The sequence below is a fragment of the Paroedura picta genome, chromosome 7, assembly GCF_049243985.1.
Source record: "Paroedura picta isolate Pp20150507F chromosome 7, Ppicta_v3.0, whole genome shotgun sequence".
In the NCBI taxonomy this organism is placed as follows: Eukaryota; Metazoa; Chordata; class Lepidosauria; order Squamata; family Gekkonidae; genus Paroedura; species Paroedura picta.
In genome coordinates, this window is record NC_135375.1 from 81,444,416 (window position 1) to 81,462,110 (window position 17,695).

Here is a 17,695-nt window from a genome sequence, read left to right on the forward strand (position 1 = left end):
TGGAAGCACTGTAAAACATTTCATTCAGCAGAGATTTTCATGGAGTATAAATTTGCAAGCATTCTATTAGAAGGGAATTGGGGTTTTTATTGCTGTTCAATGTTTCGTTATGTAAGTTGCTTTGAGCCATGGGGAAAAGGTAATGATACAATTACATAAATGTTAAAATAAAATATATCCCATCCTTTAATCATGGTTAAGGAACCAGAGATATGCTGAATATCTATCCTTTCTTCTAAGCAACTCCCTTCCCTATCGTGAATTCTCCCCATCATGTTTAAGACCAGTGCAACATAGCACATAACATAGTTAATAATACTTCCAATATCATTTAACTGTAAATATCTGAAAAAATGTTAACACATCCTTAAACAGTAATGATTGGGGAAGGCACTGACAAACCACCCCGTATTGAGTCTGCCATGAAAACGCTGGAGGGCGTCACCCCAAGGGTCAGACATGACTCGGTGCTTGCACATGAGATACCTTTACATTTAAGGGGGAAAGAGGAGAGACGGTGAGCTCATTTACTAAGATGAGGGAATTGAATAAGCATGCCAATGGCACATCATCAATTCTTGTATCATGGGTTATGCTAGCTCTGCAATGTTCATCCTTCAGTATATACATTATATAGAAAATTATAATCTGTTTTAGTGATCATAATCACAAACACCGCAAGTTATTAAGAAAGAAAAAGATGTAACCATCTATGTACATGCAATGCCTACCAACTTCAGGATGGCTGTAGTCACAAAGCATTTGAGTATCTTTATGCAGGGTTAGTCAAACTGCAGCTCTCCAGATGTCCATGGACTACAATTCCCATGAGCCCTGCTGGCAGGGGATCATGGGAATTGTAGTCCGTGGACATCTGGAGGGCCACAGTTTGACTACCCCTGATCTTTAGGATGGAGAAGACTGTCTTAGGCACTTAAATGCCAACAAAAACCATTTTAGGACACTAATCTTCATGGAATAGAGAATGTTTTCCTCTCTCTGACCGTTTATGCACTGGAGGTTTCTTGCCAGGCTGCAGGCTGGAGTTTTAGTTGTGGCAGGTTGCCCCACATATTCCTGCACCCACATGGGGGAGCATTTGGCCTGGTGCACCTCATCTGCCCCCGATTTGTGCTCCTGCACGGGAGCTGGGGTAGTGAAGTTTCCAGTGTGTAAACGGTCTCTAAGGGACTGTCAAATCAGTTGATATTCCATATTGGCTGGAAAATTAAAACTATCTACACCGGTGATAGATTAGAGCAATAAGTTCCCCAACTTTCTACTGATAAAATCTTTCCAAATTGGTTCATACCTATGGAACCCTACCACTTTGCAGTGTACCCTGGAGCATGTTTTAAGGCATTTATGCACAGTCCAGACTCCAGGTTGCAAGAGCTGAGCAAGGCTGTTAATGATAGGACATTCTGGAGGACATTAATTCATAGGATCGCCATAAGTCTGAAGCAACTTGATGGCACTTAACACACACACGAACAGTTCACACTAGGGTTGGGTGCTTCAGCGTCTGAAGCAGTCGTTTGCGCCTGTAGCAGGCAGCACTGCAGAGCAGGGGGGAGGTGCGGGCGCTGGGAGGGTGCACACACGCAGGCACAGAGCTCTGCACCTGCATATGTGCACCGGCTAGTGTGCCGTTGCTTGTGTCTCCCCCTCCCATGCTGTGGCACTGGCTGCTTCGGGCATGAATGGCTGCTTTGGACACTGAAGCGCCCAACCCTAGTTCACACTAGAGATCTCAGGTCTCACTAGAGAAGTTAAAGTTGAGTGGAAAAGCGGGGGGGGGGGAGTAGAAATATACCAGTGAAATGGTTTCCCTTTCAGAATGAATTAATGTTTAAGGCAAAAAAAAATTAAGTATTGTGGTTAGATTGTCAGACTCTGATTGGGAAGACCCAGGTTCAAATCCATAGAACCTCACTGGGTAACCTGGGGCTGTCATTGTCTCTCAGCCTAACCCACTTCACACAGCTGCTGTTGTGAGGATAAATGTTGTAAGCTCTGTACGTCTCCATTGCAAAGAAAAGTCGGGTACAAATACCTTAGATCAGGCTTTCATGAAACCTGAGTTTTCATGAAACCTGAGATGCCTCAACAGCCTCTGAAAGGTTTTGCCACTTGGATTGAAGTTAGTTATTTTTATAGAAAAATTTTAAATTAAAAATGTGATATAACCATATATGGTCATGTTGACCCCCCCCCCCCATGGCCACTGATGGACCTGGAGGCAGTGAAAAGGAGAAGGGCCCCAGTCATAAAAATCCTTGTTGTCTGAGGTGGTTGCAATTGGATTCCAGAGAGGAAAGCACTCTCGTTATAACTTAACTGCATTGGGGCATGCAGGGGGGGTGACAGAGTGATGGATATCTGCTCCAGCCCTGTTCACAACCCAGTGGAGTGGGCCACTGGGCTGTTTCTGCTGTTGGAGGTGCACAGGGTGATGGAGTGTGACATGACATCTGGTGGGAGTGCCTGGGTGATGTCACATCTGGTGGCATGTGACTTCTGGGGGTGTGGCAGGGAGGTGTGGCCTGCTGACATCATTTCCAAGGTTTCTCAAAGACTGAAGAATGTTTCAGGGGTTTTTCAATGGTAGAAAGGTTGAGATAAATAACAATATGGTTATTGCTGGTCTTTATTCCAGAAAATGTTTTCTAATTACCTGTGTAACTATATAGCATAATGTGCAACTGACAGTAGCAGTAGTATTGTCCAACAGGACAATCTCAAATCACTTTCAACTTCTTAAAAACTATTGCCCATTTCTATTAATAGTTTTAGAGGGGTTTATTTTCAGAGTTCTTTTAAAATGTGAGTTTATTATATTTCAAACCATGCTGAATAGGGGGTAAAATGTTTCAGAGACCGTTCTAATAAAGTTTTCTTTGTTTACAATTATGTCGACTGTTTCTATTTTCGACTCTCCCACATGTCCCCACTGCCAACAAGTAAAATAGTGAGGTATTGTAGAATGTAATTCCCTGTCTAACACCAGGTACATTGGTAACTATTGTTTGGTTGAAATTAATTAATTAAACTTCCAGATTTCACATGTAACAGTGGTATTATGTATTTGACATTAAAGTAGTGAAATAATTTTAGAACTCATTAGTATATACTGCATATTTTGCCCCCTTCAATCCAAATTTCTTTTTGAAAACACCATGCATTTTGTTCATGGGTTCAAAATTTCTGTACATTTTATATACAGAGCTATACTTCATCATAAATATGTACAAATATATCCCTTTTGTTTAAGATCACCACTATGTAAGGTTTTCTAGAAGATCTATTTTTTCAATACAAAGAAAACAGTAAAGGTGGCTTTGACAAGACTAACCTTTCTATCAGTGGCTGATGTTACTTTCTCCACTTTGTTCCTGGTTATCAGCCTTCTCACCCGTTCTTCAACTTGCACATTGAATTTCATGAAAGTCACATAGGTAATATAAGCACACAGAAGTGTTAAGCTTTCCCACCACATAATTGAGTTATCCAAAAAGAAGACGATTAGCAATATCAAGTCCATGATGTAAAAAGTCACATCTCGAAACAGTGGCCACCAAGTAAGGTGAAGTACCTCTTTAGAAAACAAAGCACACATCCCAATAACAAACAGAATATTAAAGACTGCAGATCCAACTATTGTCCCAATACCAACATTGCTGTGAGATATAAAAACTCCTATTAGAGAAGTAAACAGCTCTGGGGCCGAGCCACCGGCAGCCATGAATGTGGCCCCAGCCACATCATCAGAAATTTCCAGTTTTTCTGTGATGACTGTCAGTGATGGAACAAAGAACTCGTCGCAGACAAGAGCTAAGGCTATGAACATGTAAATCATTCCACAAATATGTAGGATTACAGCACCCTTTCTTCTTTGTTCAAGAGTAAAAAGGTCTTCCGGATATTCTCCCTTGGAATGGTTCTGCTCGCGTTTCATAAAAACAGGTGGTTCTACAGTGTCATTTTGATTCCGGTCCTGAATGTTCAAAAGAATTCTTTGATGAGTTTGTGTCAACTTTTGACTACCTAGAATGTTCGTCATTTCTCTACTATAAGAGTCCAACTCAAAAAAGGCACTAACTGAAAGAGAGAGTGTGCTAATGGCCATAATTCCCAGGAGAAGTCCTGTTATTCGTATCAGTCTCAGTTTTTTCCTAACATTTTGACGTTTCTTACAGTCAAAGGCTGGGTCTTGCACACACCTTTCCTCAAGCAAACTAACAGCATGATTTTTACACTGAGCCATTGTTGGTCCTTCCTGTGACACAGTGGCCCAAGGATTTAGAGTCCCAGAGGTTGTTCTTTCATTCCTTCAGAGTTAAAATAGTAGGTGTTTCGATGATCTTCTTCAGAATGAAGGGTTTTTATGCTTCATGGGAAGTGCACACATTGGTTGTGCTTAAAAAGAAAAAGAGAAATATTTTATCAGTTTAGATTTTAGATACGTCAAAATATGTTATCCTGTGAGGCAAAAAAAGTTAAACACTATTATATGCTATCAAAAAAATTGATCTAAAGCTGCTTCACATATTCCACAGCAGAAAATCCAGACAGTCTATTAAGAGTAGATTCATCAAGACATTATTTTCTTTTTATGGCTAATCTGAGGAATTGTGCCCCTTTATTTTCTTACAAATATGGCTGGACCCATATTTTTTGAATAAGAGCTAGATCTGGCTACTTTATAGGACCAGTCATTACAGGAAACCTCTGACCAAATTCCCCAAATTCCCCTTCCCAAACCCTTTCTCATTGCATCAGGTGTCCTTGGAAATATATACTGCAGAGACTGGGAAGACATACAAGGGTACTTGAAATATCCGAAGATGAATGGAGGAAAGGAGTATGATAGGCTGAGTGTGCCTAAATATTTTGTTTGTTTTGTTTGTTTGTTTTGACTCTCAGTCACCAGTTTTGTGGAGCTGAACCATTAGCACCAGTGTTTACGCAACTTTAGCTAGTTAATATGCACCGAAGTCAACGAAATTACATCAGCTTAAATCCAGACACTTCAACTGAGCTTTGGGTCCATCAGGACTTTATACTGATAATCAAATTTTTTGTACACCACCCTGAGTCTAATTTTAGGGAGTGGTGGTCTATAAATCAAATCAATCTGAAAGCTTTTATCCAATCTGCAAGTTAATGTCAAATCATTAACATATCCATTTATTGAACAATAAAGTTAAACACCATTCTCAGAACTGTACCACAGCCTCTTAAAAGTAACTGCACTGTAGAAGGCTGGAAACGGCTGAAGATGAAGCATTTGTTTCAAATTGTTTAATTCAAATCAGTTGTTTTCCCTTTTATACATATTTAGTTCATGTACTAAGAGCCTCTTGTGGCGCAGAGTGGTAAGGCAGCAGGCATGCAGTCTGAAGCTCTGCCCATCAGGTTGGGAGTTCGATCCCAGCAGCCAGCTCAAGCTTGACTCAGCCTTCTATCCTTCCGAGGTCGGTAAAATGAGTACCCAGCTTGCTGCTGGGGGGGTAAACGGTAATGACTGGGGAAGGCACTGGCAAACCACAACGTATTGAGTCTGCCATGAAAATGCTAGAGGGCAACACCTCAAGGGTCAGACATGACCAGGTGCTTGCACAGGGGATATCTTTACCTTTAGTTCATGTACATAAAACAACATTTCTAGCAAGTAAATATCAAATATACAATTCCTCTATACAATTGTTTGAAAAATACTTGGAAATGTATTCGCTACGTATGTGAAAAGACTGCAAACCAAATTCAAAACATGTTTAAGTCCACAGAACTGGAAGCAAAGCCTCTTCAAACCTAGAGAGCTATCAGGTCATAAATTCACTGTTTTTGCTTCTAAATCCTACAGTCTATAATCCTATGCGAGTGACACAAACTGAAAAGAGATGGGCATGAAAGACTATGCAGTTAACAGTCCTCCAGACTCTCTTATTGTACCAGAGGCTTGGCCTGAATTGAACACATCCACTCTTAAGTAACCAGGGTATACTTAGGGTTGCCGAATTAACTATTCTCAAAGCTTCTCCTCATTCAACCCCGGCTCCTCCTTCAGACTCACTGCCCTGCACTTTTCCTAGTGAACTGATCCAATTATCATAGAGATCAAATGCTCCTTGGACTGTCTTTGCACTTGGGGAAGTCCAGCCTATGAGGAAGAGGCTGAAATGCTCATTTCTTTTCAACCCAGGTCATTATTCTCCAAACACTGAAAGTTCCAACAGTGCAGATGAGAGGGAGCAGGGCAACAGTCAAAACAGCACGGGTTGGATTTTTATGCCTCTACTGATTTTAAAAAAAAGATTTGCCCAAAGGAATAACCATCACATTTCTGCTCAGCACCCTGTCGCAAACTAAATACCGAACTATAAAACTGAACAGAGTCAAGGGAGCGCATATTCCGCGGGGTCAGCGAGAAGAGCATCCAGAAATGGAAGTTGGGTGTAAGAGGCATCAAAAGTGCATTATGTAAACATCCACGCCTTTGTGCGACGGTCACTTGTTTGAGGGAAGCGCAGTTGGGCTGGAGTTGGGGAAAGGGGGCTGACACGGGTTGCCCAGCAGGAGTCGAGAATCCCCTTATCCCGCCAAGGAAGGGCCAGCCAATCAGCACCCGAGGGTCGGGGGGGGAGGTCTGAAGGGGCAGCGCCCCCCCCCCCCGTCCTTGAACCAAGAGGGGGGACTTGCGGCTCTCCCTCCCGCACCGCTCTCCCTCTTACCCAAAAGCGCACTCCGGGCTTGCACGGAAGGGAGCCGGCATGAGGGAAGCGCCGCGCTCTGCTCGCCGGCGTGGGGAGGCTGGCTCGCTCCTTCCCGCGTTCGTCCCTCCCCTCCTGGAAGCGAAGGGCGAAAGCGAGCCACGGCGCCCGCTCGGGGGATGGTGCTGTCAGCTGGCGGCAGCCGCCTCTTACCCGGCCATGTGAGAGGGCGAGCTCCGGGTGAGACTGGCCGGTGCCGCAGCCGCACACCATCCGCTGCCGCCGCCCCGGCTCCCCGCTCCGCTCGGCGGGAGCTGCGAGTCCTCGTCCGCCGTCCACGCCCACAGCTGCGGCGGGATTCGCTCAGGGACGGGTGCGAAGCTGCGCCCTCCTTCCCGGGCGGAACGGGCACGCCCCCCGCCGCGCCCCCGCCGCGCCCAGAGGCATCCCGCCCAAGCCCCGGCCAGGCCCGAGGGTTCCCTGGTGTCCGACGGGACGGCCGCCCGAATCACACACAGCCTGCACGCTTTGGCTGCACGCGGAAAAGAGACTTCTGGCACCCGGAAGACCCCGTTTTCTGGAAATGGCAGGTAGCTGCGTTGGCCCAAAGAGAATAATTCCCCCCCCCCACACACATACCAAGTGGGACCGTTTATGAACATAAACAACAGTGGCTAATTATGTTGGATGTGCGTGGGTGTCTATATACACCAGGATGCTGCCTACATTAATATAATGCGCCAAATATGGCCAGAAAGAGAAATATTCTCTATTTTAATTTCTTTTTATTGGTTTTATGGACTGCCCCCCTCGCAGGAGCAGGCTTTGGACAGTTCACATCTCATTTTAGAAGTCCAGAGGAGTTTAGGGTAAAGTTCTGGTAGTTTTGCCGGGTCACTGTAACCTGCCACAAGTCAGGCATGAGAGTGGGGGGTAATAAGTCTAACAACAACAACAACACAATGAACAAGGCAGGCAGTTTTCAGGGTGGGCCTTTGCAGAATTAGATTTACTCATTCCCAAGTATGCACGGTGCATACTGCTTTTTAGGTTACAACCTAGGCACACTTACTAAGGAGCAAGTTACAATGAATCCACCAGTTTGTAAAAGGTCAGTACTGAAGGCTGCAACCGAATGAATTTATTGGGACTTATTATGCAAACGTGCATAGCAGTTATAAATGTCGGTGTCACTTTGCAGCAAATATTGTCAACTTTTTAATTGGGAACTCTGGGCCCTGTCTTTGATAGCAACTTGATGAGCAGACACAAACAATGCTGCACATTAATCTACTGTGAACATCACAAAAAACACACTAGGCCTCTCTCGAACGTCTCAACTGAAATTTCCAAAGCAGCTTAAGTTTATAAAAGTGAAATAAAACAAAGGTCAGTAAAACCAGCAAATTGCCAATAAAACCTGTGGGCTTCCCTCTACTCATCTCTATCATTCCTTCCACCGAATCAGAACCAGGGCAGCAACACCCATGCCATCTGCACAATGGACCAACAGAACCACTGGAGCACTGAAATGTTTTTAATGGTATGTTAACTGTGATTTTATAATGATGGATGAAGTTATATTGTGAACCACTCTGAGCCTCCTTGTGGAGGGCGGCAATATACAAAACTAATAATAATCTTTAAACCGCCCGTGGCGCCACGGACTATATAATTCGCTAAGGGGTCTGAAGGTGGGATTAGTCCGTGATGAGGAAGGGTCCGGATTGGACCCTTCCTCATGACAGACAATTGGAGGGACCAATCGGCAGGCGCTCCGATTCCCAGCTCCAGCAACTGCGAGCCGCGCGCAGCGCGGCTCGCAGTTCCCCCTGACCTGACGCGGCGAGAGGCGCTTTGCGCCTCTCGCCGCGTAAGGCCGCCGACCCAGGGAGCCCCCGGCAGTCGCGCGAAGCGCGGCTGCCGGGGGTTCCCTGCCTGGCGGGCTGACGCGGCGAGAGGCGCAAAGCGCCTCTCGCCGCGTCAGCCCGCCCACGCCGAAAGAAGATGGGACAAGCCTGCCGGACCTCCACCGCCGCCGCTGCCTGCCGCCGCGCCTCCGCCTGCCGTTCCGCCGCCGCCACCCGGCTCTCCCCGCCCCGCCGCCGCCGCCGCCGCCAACTGGCCGGGCCCGCTGGCCAGCAGGGGAAGGAGCAGCGGCGTCGGCGGACAAGCGCCGGCCGAAGGGGACGCGCAGGCGGCCGGCAGGAGCAGCAGGAGGAGGCGGCGCCGGAGGAGGACCGAAGCCCCGGCTCGCCGCCGCCGCCGAAGGACCCGCAGACCACGCCGAAGACCACGGTAAGGTCCTAGCGCCCGCTGCATTCCCCTGCAGCGGGCTTGATTACTAGTAACAAAAATAAATCTATTAACATGTGTTTTTATCTAACAAGCAGTAAAACAAGATCTTGTCATGCCTAAACAATAATTCTACATTTATCTACATCGAAGTGGCTGCAATTAAAATCAAGTAAACACAGGATTGTTAATTCTACCCTACCCCCAGTCCCAGACTCTTGTATTTTAAAAACGATTTAATAGACAAAGTGATCAGTCAATGCCCTTCTCATTAAGAAGAGTAGGTTCTTATATGCTGCTTTTCTCTACCCGAAGGAGGCTCAAAGCAGCTTACAGTCGCCTTCCCTTTCCTCTCCCCACAACAGACACCCTGTGAGGTGGGTTAGGCTGGGATTGCTCTGGTATCACTGCTCTGTCAGAACAGCTTTCAGTGCCAAGGTGAGCCCAAGGTCACCCAGCTGGCTGCATGTGGGGAAGTGCAGAATCAAACCCAGTTTGCCAGATTAGAAATCTGCACTCCTAATCACTACACCAAGCTGGCACTCCAGCTGTGCTGGATTGCTGCTATCATAAAGTGGTAGAATCATAGAATAATAGAGTTGGAAGGGGCCTCATAGGTCATCTAGTCCAACCCCCTGCACTATGCAGGACACTCACAACCCTATCGCTCATCCACTTTAACCTGCCACCCCCTTAAGCCCTCACAGAATCAGCCTCTCCATCAGATGGCTACCCAGCCTCTGTTTAAAAATGTCCAAAGAAACATGCCATATATCACTTAAGACTACTCTAGAGCAGATGAGGAGACAATACATGGTAAGATTCTTAATGTCAGTTTTTATTCATCTGCTTCTCTTATAGCCCCTGCTTTACTTTCTCCTTCATCTTTCTTTTCTCCCCACCCCACCATTCCATTCTGCTTTCCACCTTCAATAGAGTGGCCCTTCTTCCGCCCAGCAACAGACTTCAGTCTCCATAATGGGAGGAGTTTATAAATTTCAACAATGAAAACTTATAAAACAGCTATTAACGCACAACAAATTAGCATCCAATGATGCAACTTTAACTGTCATCCGACAGACATGAAACAGTGCAGGAGCTGCTTCACCAATTGGATCATGTTCTCTGGCCCTGAGCCAGTGTAGACATCTTGCAGCACTGAGTTCCATAACTTAATGTTGTCAATGTGTCAAGCAGTGTTTCTTTTAGTCACCCTTGAATCTAATGATGAGACCATACACTAAGCTGTCCAAAACGGTTTCATTCTGCCTGTAGTATGGTACTGTACCTGCCAGTAGAGCCTGTGGCCTGATGTTTAGATCAGCAGGGATCAATTACCATGATTGCAGAAGTTCCATTGTGGGTTGAAGGTATGATCAAGTCAAGTGCACTGATTCAGCTTTTGCCAAAAGCAGCAAATCCTGAGTCAAGCCAAATAATGTAAGTCAACTGCTGAAGATTACCAGGGATAATTGCAGTGGCAATCTTAGCCAATGGGTAATGGGGCAGCTGTCCTGTTCCCCAGCAGCCCATAGCCACAACTACTGCTTGTGGCTGCCCTGTGCATTTGGCTTATAGCAGGAGCAGTGGTGCCCACCTATTCTGCACAAGGTAAGGGCCACCCCTGGGTTTGCCCTGGTTGGGAGGAGGTAGTGAAAATGATTTTAGGACTCCATGCTTGGCCTTTTGCCTGGGCCCCAAAATCACTAACACCACCCCTGAATACTTGTTTATTCCTCTGCCCTAAAGCTTCCTCCAGTGGTGTCTATCATGATATTCTATTTTTAGCCAGCTTTTATGATTGCATTCTTTTGTCGCCCAGCTTCGTGTATGAGTGGTAGGAGAAGAGGACTAAATGAGAACCCTTGAATGGTAGCATCTAGAGGAAGCTAGTGTTAAATCTGGAAGATCCTGGTGAAGGAGGTTACCATGACTACAAAGGCGGCATATTTAAATTCAAATTGGTGCCAAGCTTTTAAATGCTAATTGCAACAGAGAAGTGGGAGACATTTGAAATTGCAATCATTTTTCTAATACTTTACAACTCGTTATTTTATGGGAGAGACTGGAAGAAGGAACAAATTTAAATTATGAGCAGTTGAATAGACCGTGATGTGTGCAAAGCCATGTTCTTTTTCATAATGGGGGGAAAAATCCCTTTGAGTTGTTCAGAGTGGTAAAATCTATAACTTTATTCAAGGCTAAAACAACAAGAGACTGGATTTTTTTATTTTGTTTGCAAAATAGGTTGCATTCAAACATTTCCAATTAATTTATCTTCAGGATATTTCACTTTAGATGATGTAGAACATTTTGTTTTAGAGCTATTGCATTTTATGTAAGTTGAAAACATGATGTTACAGACATGTATTCAATAATTTCGGAAGAAATCAGGTTCTATTCAGACATAGTACAAAGCCAGGGTATGATTATCTCTCCTCTGTTTACTGTGTTTGTATGGGCCTCAGGGAGCACAGCCCCAGTCTTAGGTTGTAGATTCTGGTGGATGCCCAGGCATTCCCCACTGCATTGGGGGCAGGTGGTAGTGGTCTTGCATCATCCAGCCATCCTGTGTCTGCATGGGGAATTGTCTCATCCCCATGTATATGTGTGTGTGTGTGTGTGTATATATATACATATATATATATATATATGGATAGTACAGCTGCTGGAGCTGCTTTTCTCCACCAAAGGATGCCTGTGATCCCACTATGTGTAGGGACATTGCAAGAAGGGATTTGATATGGGCCATTCCTGAACTCCAGAAGCATCTTCTCTTTTCTCTTTGTTCACTAGCAGGATACAGAAAGAGCCATCAACCCCCCCCCCCAAAAAGTGGAAAAGTCAGCAAAGGATTCTTTTCTGGTCCAGTTATGATGACATCACCATATAAAATGCTCCATGGTGTCACTTCACATTGGTGCTGATATAATTCTGCTTCGATTGGTACCCCTGCTACCTACACCATTAGTCACTTGGCTTCCTCATCATACTTGGATGAATTAAATCAACCATAGTCAATTGATTGTCCAAACCTACACCATCGCACTAACTATGCTTGGATCCTTGAAAGCAGGAACTGAATCTAGGCTATGGGAGCTGGCATAGTAACCGCAGCTGAATAAAATTAGAGCACTCGAAAGCTCACGCCCCGAATACATCTTTGTTGGTCTTAAAAGTGCTACTGGACTCTGACTTCAGACCACTATGGCTACCCATTTGAATCTAACCACAGCTGGTTGGTAAAAATACATATCCTGGTTTCTTCTGGACTTTGTGCCAATACTCTGTACCCCCCCCCCCCGCACAGGTGATTGGCGAGGCTGGCCAAAGTCAAAACTGCTGTTGCCTTCAGATAGTTCTTGTCAGCAGGCCGACTCTCCATACCCTGGACTGCCATTTCTGGCTATCTTTTTTGGAAAGTCCTGCTGCCAGTGTGTTTATGTATAATATTGCTTCAGCTCATGCCTCTGTTTGAAGGCACACTGGGCAGCAGGAAGGTAAACTGAGGTCAGTCAGTGGTGGAGAAAATTCCTCTTTAGCACAGGCATACTCTGTGACTCCCCACTGAAGTGAGTGGAGAGTGAATGGTGCCACCCTGCTAAGGATTGCACTTACTAGATCCTCCTCTTGTTGCATGACTGGTGTCCTGTGGATTTCTGCAGGCTATTGGGCAGGACATGTTTTACATGAATGCAATAAAAACAACACTACATCCTGAACACAACTGGGGGGAAATATGCACAGCCAACATTCACTCCTCATCAGTTTGACAAAGTGAATGGATTGAAGCCCAAGCCCTAAAACGTTTACATTGAAATATTTCCTACTGAAATTAGAACCAAAAGTAAATACAGGCTTCCTTGGCCAGGGTTGTGTGTGTGTATGTGTATGTGTCAACTGCCTCCCTCCCAAAATGACAAATGATGGATCTGGAGGGGGTGGGAAAGGGTGGGCATGTATACAGCTATGCTTCCCAGGCATATTCTGCACAATCATGTTACTTCTGGGGTTTCTCGAAGCCTGAAGAATGTTTCAGGGGCTTCTCAATGGTAAAAAAGTTGAGAAAGGCTGGGTTAATAATTCAACGAAATCTGCCTCTGAAATAATGCACCTCAGTTGTGTATCTCAGAGAGCAAGGTACAAACAACCAAATTCGAGAGTATGAGTGGGAGGGGGAGAGTTTGAACCTACTAGTACAAATCCATTATCTGAAGGGCACTCTGGAGTATGACAAGTTCATTATATTAGAAGTCATTTGAGGAGTGCCTGAGCACCTGAGCACTCCTGCTTTATGTCTTATATATATAAAAACTGTCCATCCCTGATGCCCAAGTTTGTGTGTTAGGACTGGACACTGGGCTATTACTTAGGAGTGCTTCAGAAGCTCCTTTTGACTTCTTGCAACCTTTAAGTAGTTTCTGAATTATGCAGGAAACAATGGACGTGACTCAACAAAAGTGAAACATTTATAATTTCCACTGAGTTCAATAGGAGCGATTTAAGCCTATGCAAAAGTCTCTTCCACTTAAATTAGTAAGGATTTTCTTTCCCAGGGGTATCCTTCTCAACAAATTGAAGACTACTTTGGTAAAATCAACTTTTAAAAAATCTGGTGATTTCCAAACCTTCTAAATATTCAAACCTCACTCTAGCATGAAAACTTTGCTGGGTGACCTTCGGCAAGTCACATACTATCAGCCTAGCCTACCTCACAGGGTTGTTGCTAAAAGGTGAGAACATAGGAAGAGCCCTGCTGAAGGCTAGTCTAGCATCCTGTCTCACCAATTCCTCTGGAGAGCCAGCAACAGGACATAGAAGTCATGGCCTTTCCCATTTTTGCTTCCTGGCAGTGGGATTCAGAAGTGCAGCATTTCTGAATATGGAGCTTCTCCTCAGTCACCATGGCAGGTAGCCACTAATATTCCATGAATCCATCAAATCTCCTTTTAACTCTGTTTATTCCTTTGGCCATCACTTCATCTTCTAGCAGTGAATCACACCTTTTAATGCCTCTCTGTGTAATAAAGTATTTCTTTTGTCTGTAAGGAAGACTGTGGTGGAACAAAATAAACAATGTAGATTCTGAAAGCTCCAGCATCTTAACTGTACCTGAGAACAGGAAAGTAGCGCATAAATAAATATCGTTTATTAAAGATTGATATTTCCAGCCCCCTAGGATGGTTGCTGTTCATATCCATTTACAAGCAGCCTGGAAATTCAGGTAAAGTTTTTCCAAGACCGGATATAAGTAAAATACAAGTACCCCCAACAAGAATTCTTTATATTATGCATAGGAGAAGGGCCAAAATGGTGAAAATGCCAAGCCCTGTATCTTGGGGTAACAGGCAATTCAGGGGGGCAGGGATCAAATCAAAGCAGGGGGGAAGAACACTCCGTATGAAGCCTGTTACCTTTAGGGCTAGACCATTAAGCGTCTAGGGTACAAATTCTGGGAGATAAAACTTCTATTTTTAGATATCCACAGATCTCTCTTTCATTGACTTAATTACAATAGATGCTGGTGATTTGTGGAATGTGCAAACCCATTGTATTTTGGAATAATCTGCATTGTTCCAGAATGATTCAGGCCTGATCCATGGGGGAAAAAACCCTACAACATGTTCATTTTAATGTTTTCATTTCTCTGGCCTAATTAGGCCAGGAGATCAAATGGATGAAAGACTCACTAATTTTATATGATCTGTATGTGCTCGGTCATAGCAATGTTAAAAGAGTTCAAATCTTTCTCCTTGCTTTGTATTCCATTGTTTTTGATATTTTGTTGCCACAATAATAATTCTGAAATAGAACTTCATATTTAGCAGTACAAACAGAAGTTTTCTTTGAGCTAGTCCAAGCTATTGCTTTGATGTATTTTGACAGTTAAAAAAAAATACCCTAAGCCCAATGACTTTGCTAAATGGTGGTCAGCAATTTTACACAATATTCGGGAGTTCCGCACATAGCCTGCCAGCTGGCTAGGAAACAACAAGCGTCATCACTTTTGTAGCACCTGCCCTCTCTCCCTCCTACTGTCAGACTGGAGAAAGAAAAACTGATTTTCCAGCTGCAGGCATGCTCCCCAACCCCTTGCAGTAGTCTCTTAATTTTTAAAACATACTTGTATTGATTTTGAACAGATGAGTGAAACTATCTCTCTTCATCATACAATTCTTGAAATAGTAATCAGTTGGTAGTTAGTGAAAACAGAGCTAGTGTAGGGTGAGTGTGTGTGTGAGAGAGAGAAAGAGAGATTTGCAGTTTTTCTTGCACCCCAGGTGACATTGCCAAATTCCATGTGCTTTATGTTTTCCCTCCTGGGGGTGCCTTTTGCAATAAATCAAGTGAATGAATAGTTGTGAGAAATGTCATGGTCAAATTAAAATTAATATGAGTTTTCAGTAAGTCGGATATAGTATGACAAGCAGAATCCTCCTGTTGTGGTTTTCATTTAAAATCCCATTTTTTTCATCTGTTCCACTTAATATTTCTGGTAAGACCTAGGAGGAGGAGCGTGTCTCATGGCTTAAGTGCCATTCAGTGCTTAACACCCATTCAGGGCAGCTGTCCCACCCCTTAGTGCCTCCTCCTCCAACTGGCTTGCCTGTCTGTCCAGCAGCGGTGCCGGCAGTGGCGTGACAGTGGGCGCAACCACACAGGCGCGGAATCCCTAACACACAAACCTGGGCATCAGGGATGGACAGTTATTATATATAAGACATAAAGCAGGAGTGCTCAGGCACTCCTCAAATGACTTCTAATTGTACATTGCTCTCTGAGATACACAACTGAGGTGCATTATTTCAGAGGCAGATTTTGTTGAATTATTAACCCAGCATAGTTGCGCCCGCTGTCACGCCGCTGCTGGCACGCCCCCCCCCCTCGCAGCGCGGCGCTGGCTGCACCTGGAGGGAATTGCACAACGGAAGGGGGGAATTTCAAAGCTCATTCTAACAAATGGGCTTTGAACCTATTATTTTATATGTTGGACCAAAGGGGAAAAGTACCCAGTGGTTGTTTTATGCTGTTATGAATGGTTTGTTTGGCTATTTTATGTTAATAATTTATGATGTTTTGTGATTTTATTAAGGTGTTTTTTTTACTTGTAAGGTCCTTTGAGTGACCAGGACCCTGGAGAGGTGGCCTGCAAATTCAACAGACAGACAGACAGACAGACAATGGAGTAAAGAGTAAAGATGGGAGGGGTGGCAAGAAAGCTGTCGTTGATTAACAGAGTGATTAGACAAAATGGAAATAAGTGTTCCAGCACCTTCCACAGCTGTGCAAAGGAGAGATTGTCTGAAAGATCCATGATGTCATGAGAAACTGGAATAATAAACTATACCTATCTGACGATAATCATGCTGGGAGGCAAATATTAAAAATACAAAAGGCCTGTTCTCCATTACTGTGTCTGTTCACCTGACTTATGTGATCATTATTCTTCATCAATCAGCATAGTATTTCTATTCTGGTGAAATGTTTGTTTCCTCCATGGAAACTGTATTCAATTCAATCCCCTTCTTTGTCACCCAGATTGTTTGTTTCATACCCACCTTACTATATTTATGATATATGATAAAAAAATGTTTGAGGTGGTGGTGGGGAATCCACAAAAGTTACAGCCATGATATGAACATTTAGTAATGAAACTACAGTGGCCAGATGTTGCTCCCCCCCCATTTTCAGCCATTAAGGAAAGGTCATGAGCTAATCAGTGCTCATTTAGCAGACTATCCATAAGATGCAGAAGAATGTAGTGGTGAAGTCTGACAAGCTCTGAAATTCATTAACTCCCAGCAGCCAGCAAATTGTCCATCACAAAAGGAGTGCAATTGAGCGTCACTACCCCATAGTGACACCGTTGCTATTCAGTAAGAATATTTAGTATTATCAACCTAAAAACCCTAATGGCTGTATAATTCCAATCTAATGGAAGAGGTGAAAAATTTCAGAGCAGGATCAAAGCTTTTTTCCCCCCTAATGAAATGGAAATGACAGTGACCCAACCATTTCTTATGACCTTTGCAAACAGAGAGGCGGCTTATGCCTGTGCAATTAGCTTGCTATAGTATTATCAAGTCCAGGAAGGATTTCAAATACAGAATATGGGAGCCTTTTTAGAGGGGGGAGGAATGCTACCAGAATTTGCCTGGCTTTATAATGTGCATAGCAGATGTTGGCTGCATTCTCATACTACAAATAAACCCACATTTCTGTGTGATGAGAAGTCCTTGGATGGGTGTGGCCTTGCCCCATCACATGCCTAAATTAAAGCCCTGGTTTTAAAACTGACTGTAACTTGTTGTAATGTCAGCATTAGATACTTTAACTCAGTGGTCCCCAACCCCCGGTCCGGGGACTGGTCCCGGTCCGTAGATCTGTCGGTACTGGGCCGCAGCTCCTCCTTGTTCTCCTCCCTGGCTGCTGCCTCAGGGACTGCCCTGCCACTCTGCTGATGGCTCACCTTTAGTGTTCTCCAGTGGCCACCATGGCTGGGGCTCCCCCTCGGCGTGGCACTGTGCAGCTGCTGCTGGCAGCGCCCCCCAGGTGCGGCAGGAAGTCAGGGGCACTGGCAGGAAAGCAAGTGGAGCAGGGACTCAGGCGGCGGCCGCGACGTACCTCGGCAAAAGACTACCCCCCTCCCCGGGCCTCATTAAAATTGTCAAACATTGACCGGTCCC

At 44.6% G+C, this 17,695-nt stretch overlaps 1 protein-coding gene and 1 long non-coding RNA gene across 15 annotated transcripts in view; one reads left to right on the top strand and one right to left on the bottom strand.

Moving 5' to 3' along the window:
- SLC24A2 (solute carrier family 24 member 2) overlaps nt 1-17,695 on the bottom strand; it is a 165,887-nt gene that overhangs the window by 86,391 nt on the left and 61,801 nt on the right. For 12 of the 14 annotated variants that reach the window (XM_077345171.1, XM_077345172.1, XM_077345170.1 and 9 more), the window contains one exon: nt 3,356-4,419. In XM_077345171.1, the coding sequence (XP_077201286.1) occupies nt 3,356-4,267 (912 nt within the window). In that variant the 5' untranslated portion in view covers nt 4,268-4,419. Of the gene's footprint in view, nt 1-3,355; nt 4,420-6,734; nt 7,103-17,695 lie in introns of those variants that run through there. The other 2 variants (XM_077345180.1, XM_077345177.1) reach the window with 2 other exon arrangements.
- On the top strand, nt 7,166-16,416 carry LOC143841192 (uncharacterized). Its single transcript, XR_013232616.1, has 3 exons — nt 7,166-7,303; nt 8,182-8,256; nt 16,122-16,416. It is a non-coding gene; the product is annotated as an uncharacterized LOC143841192 (long non-coding RNA).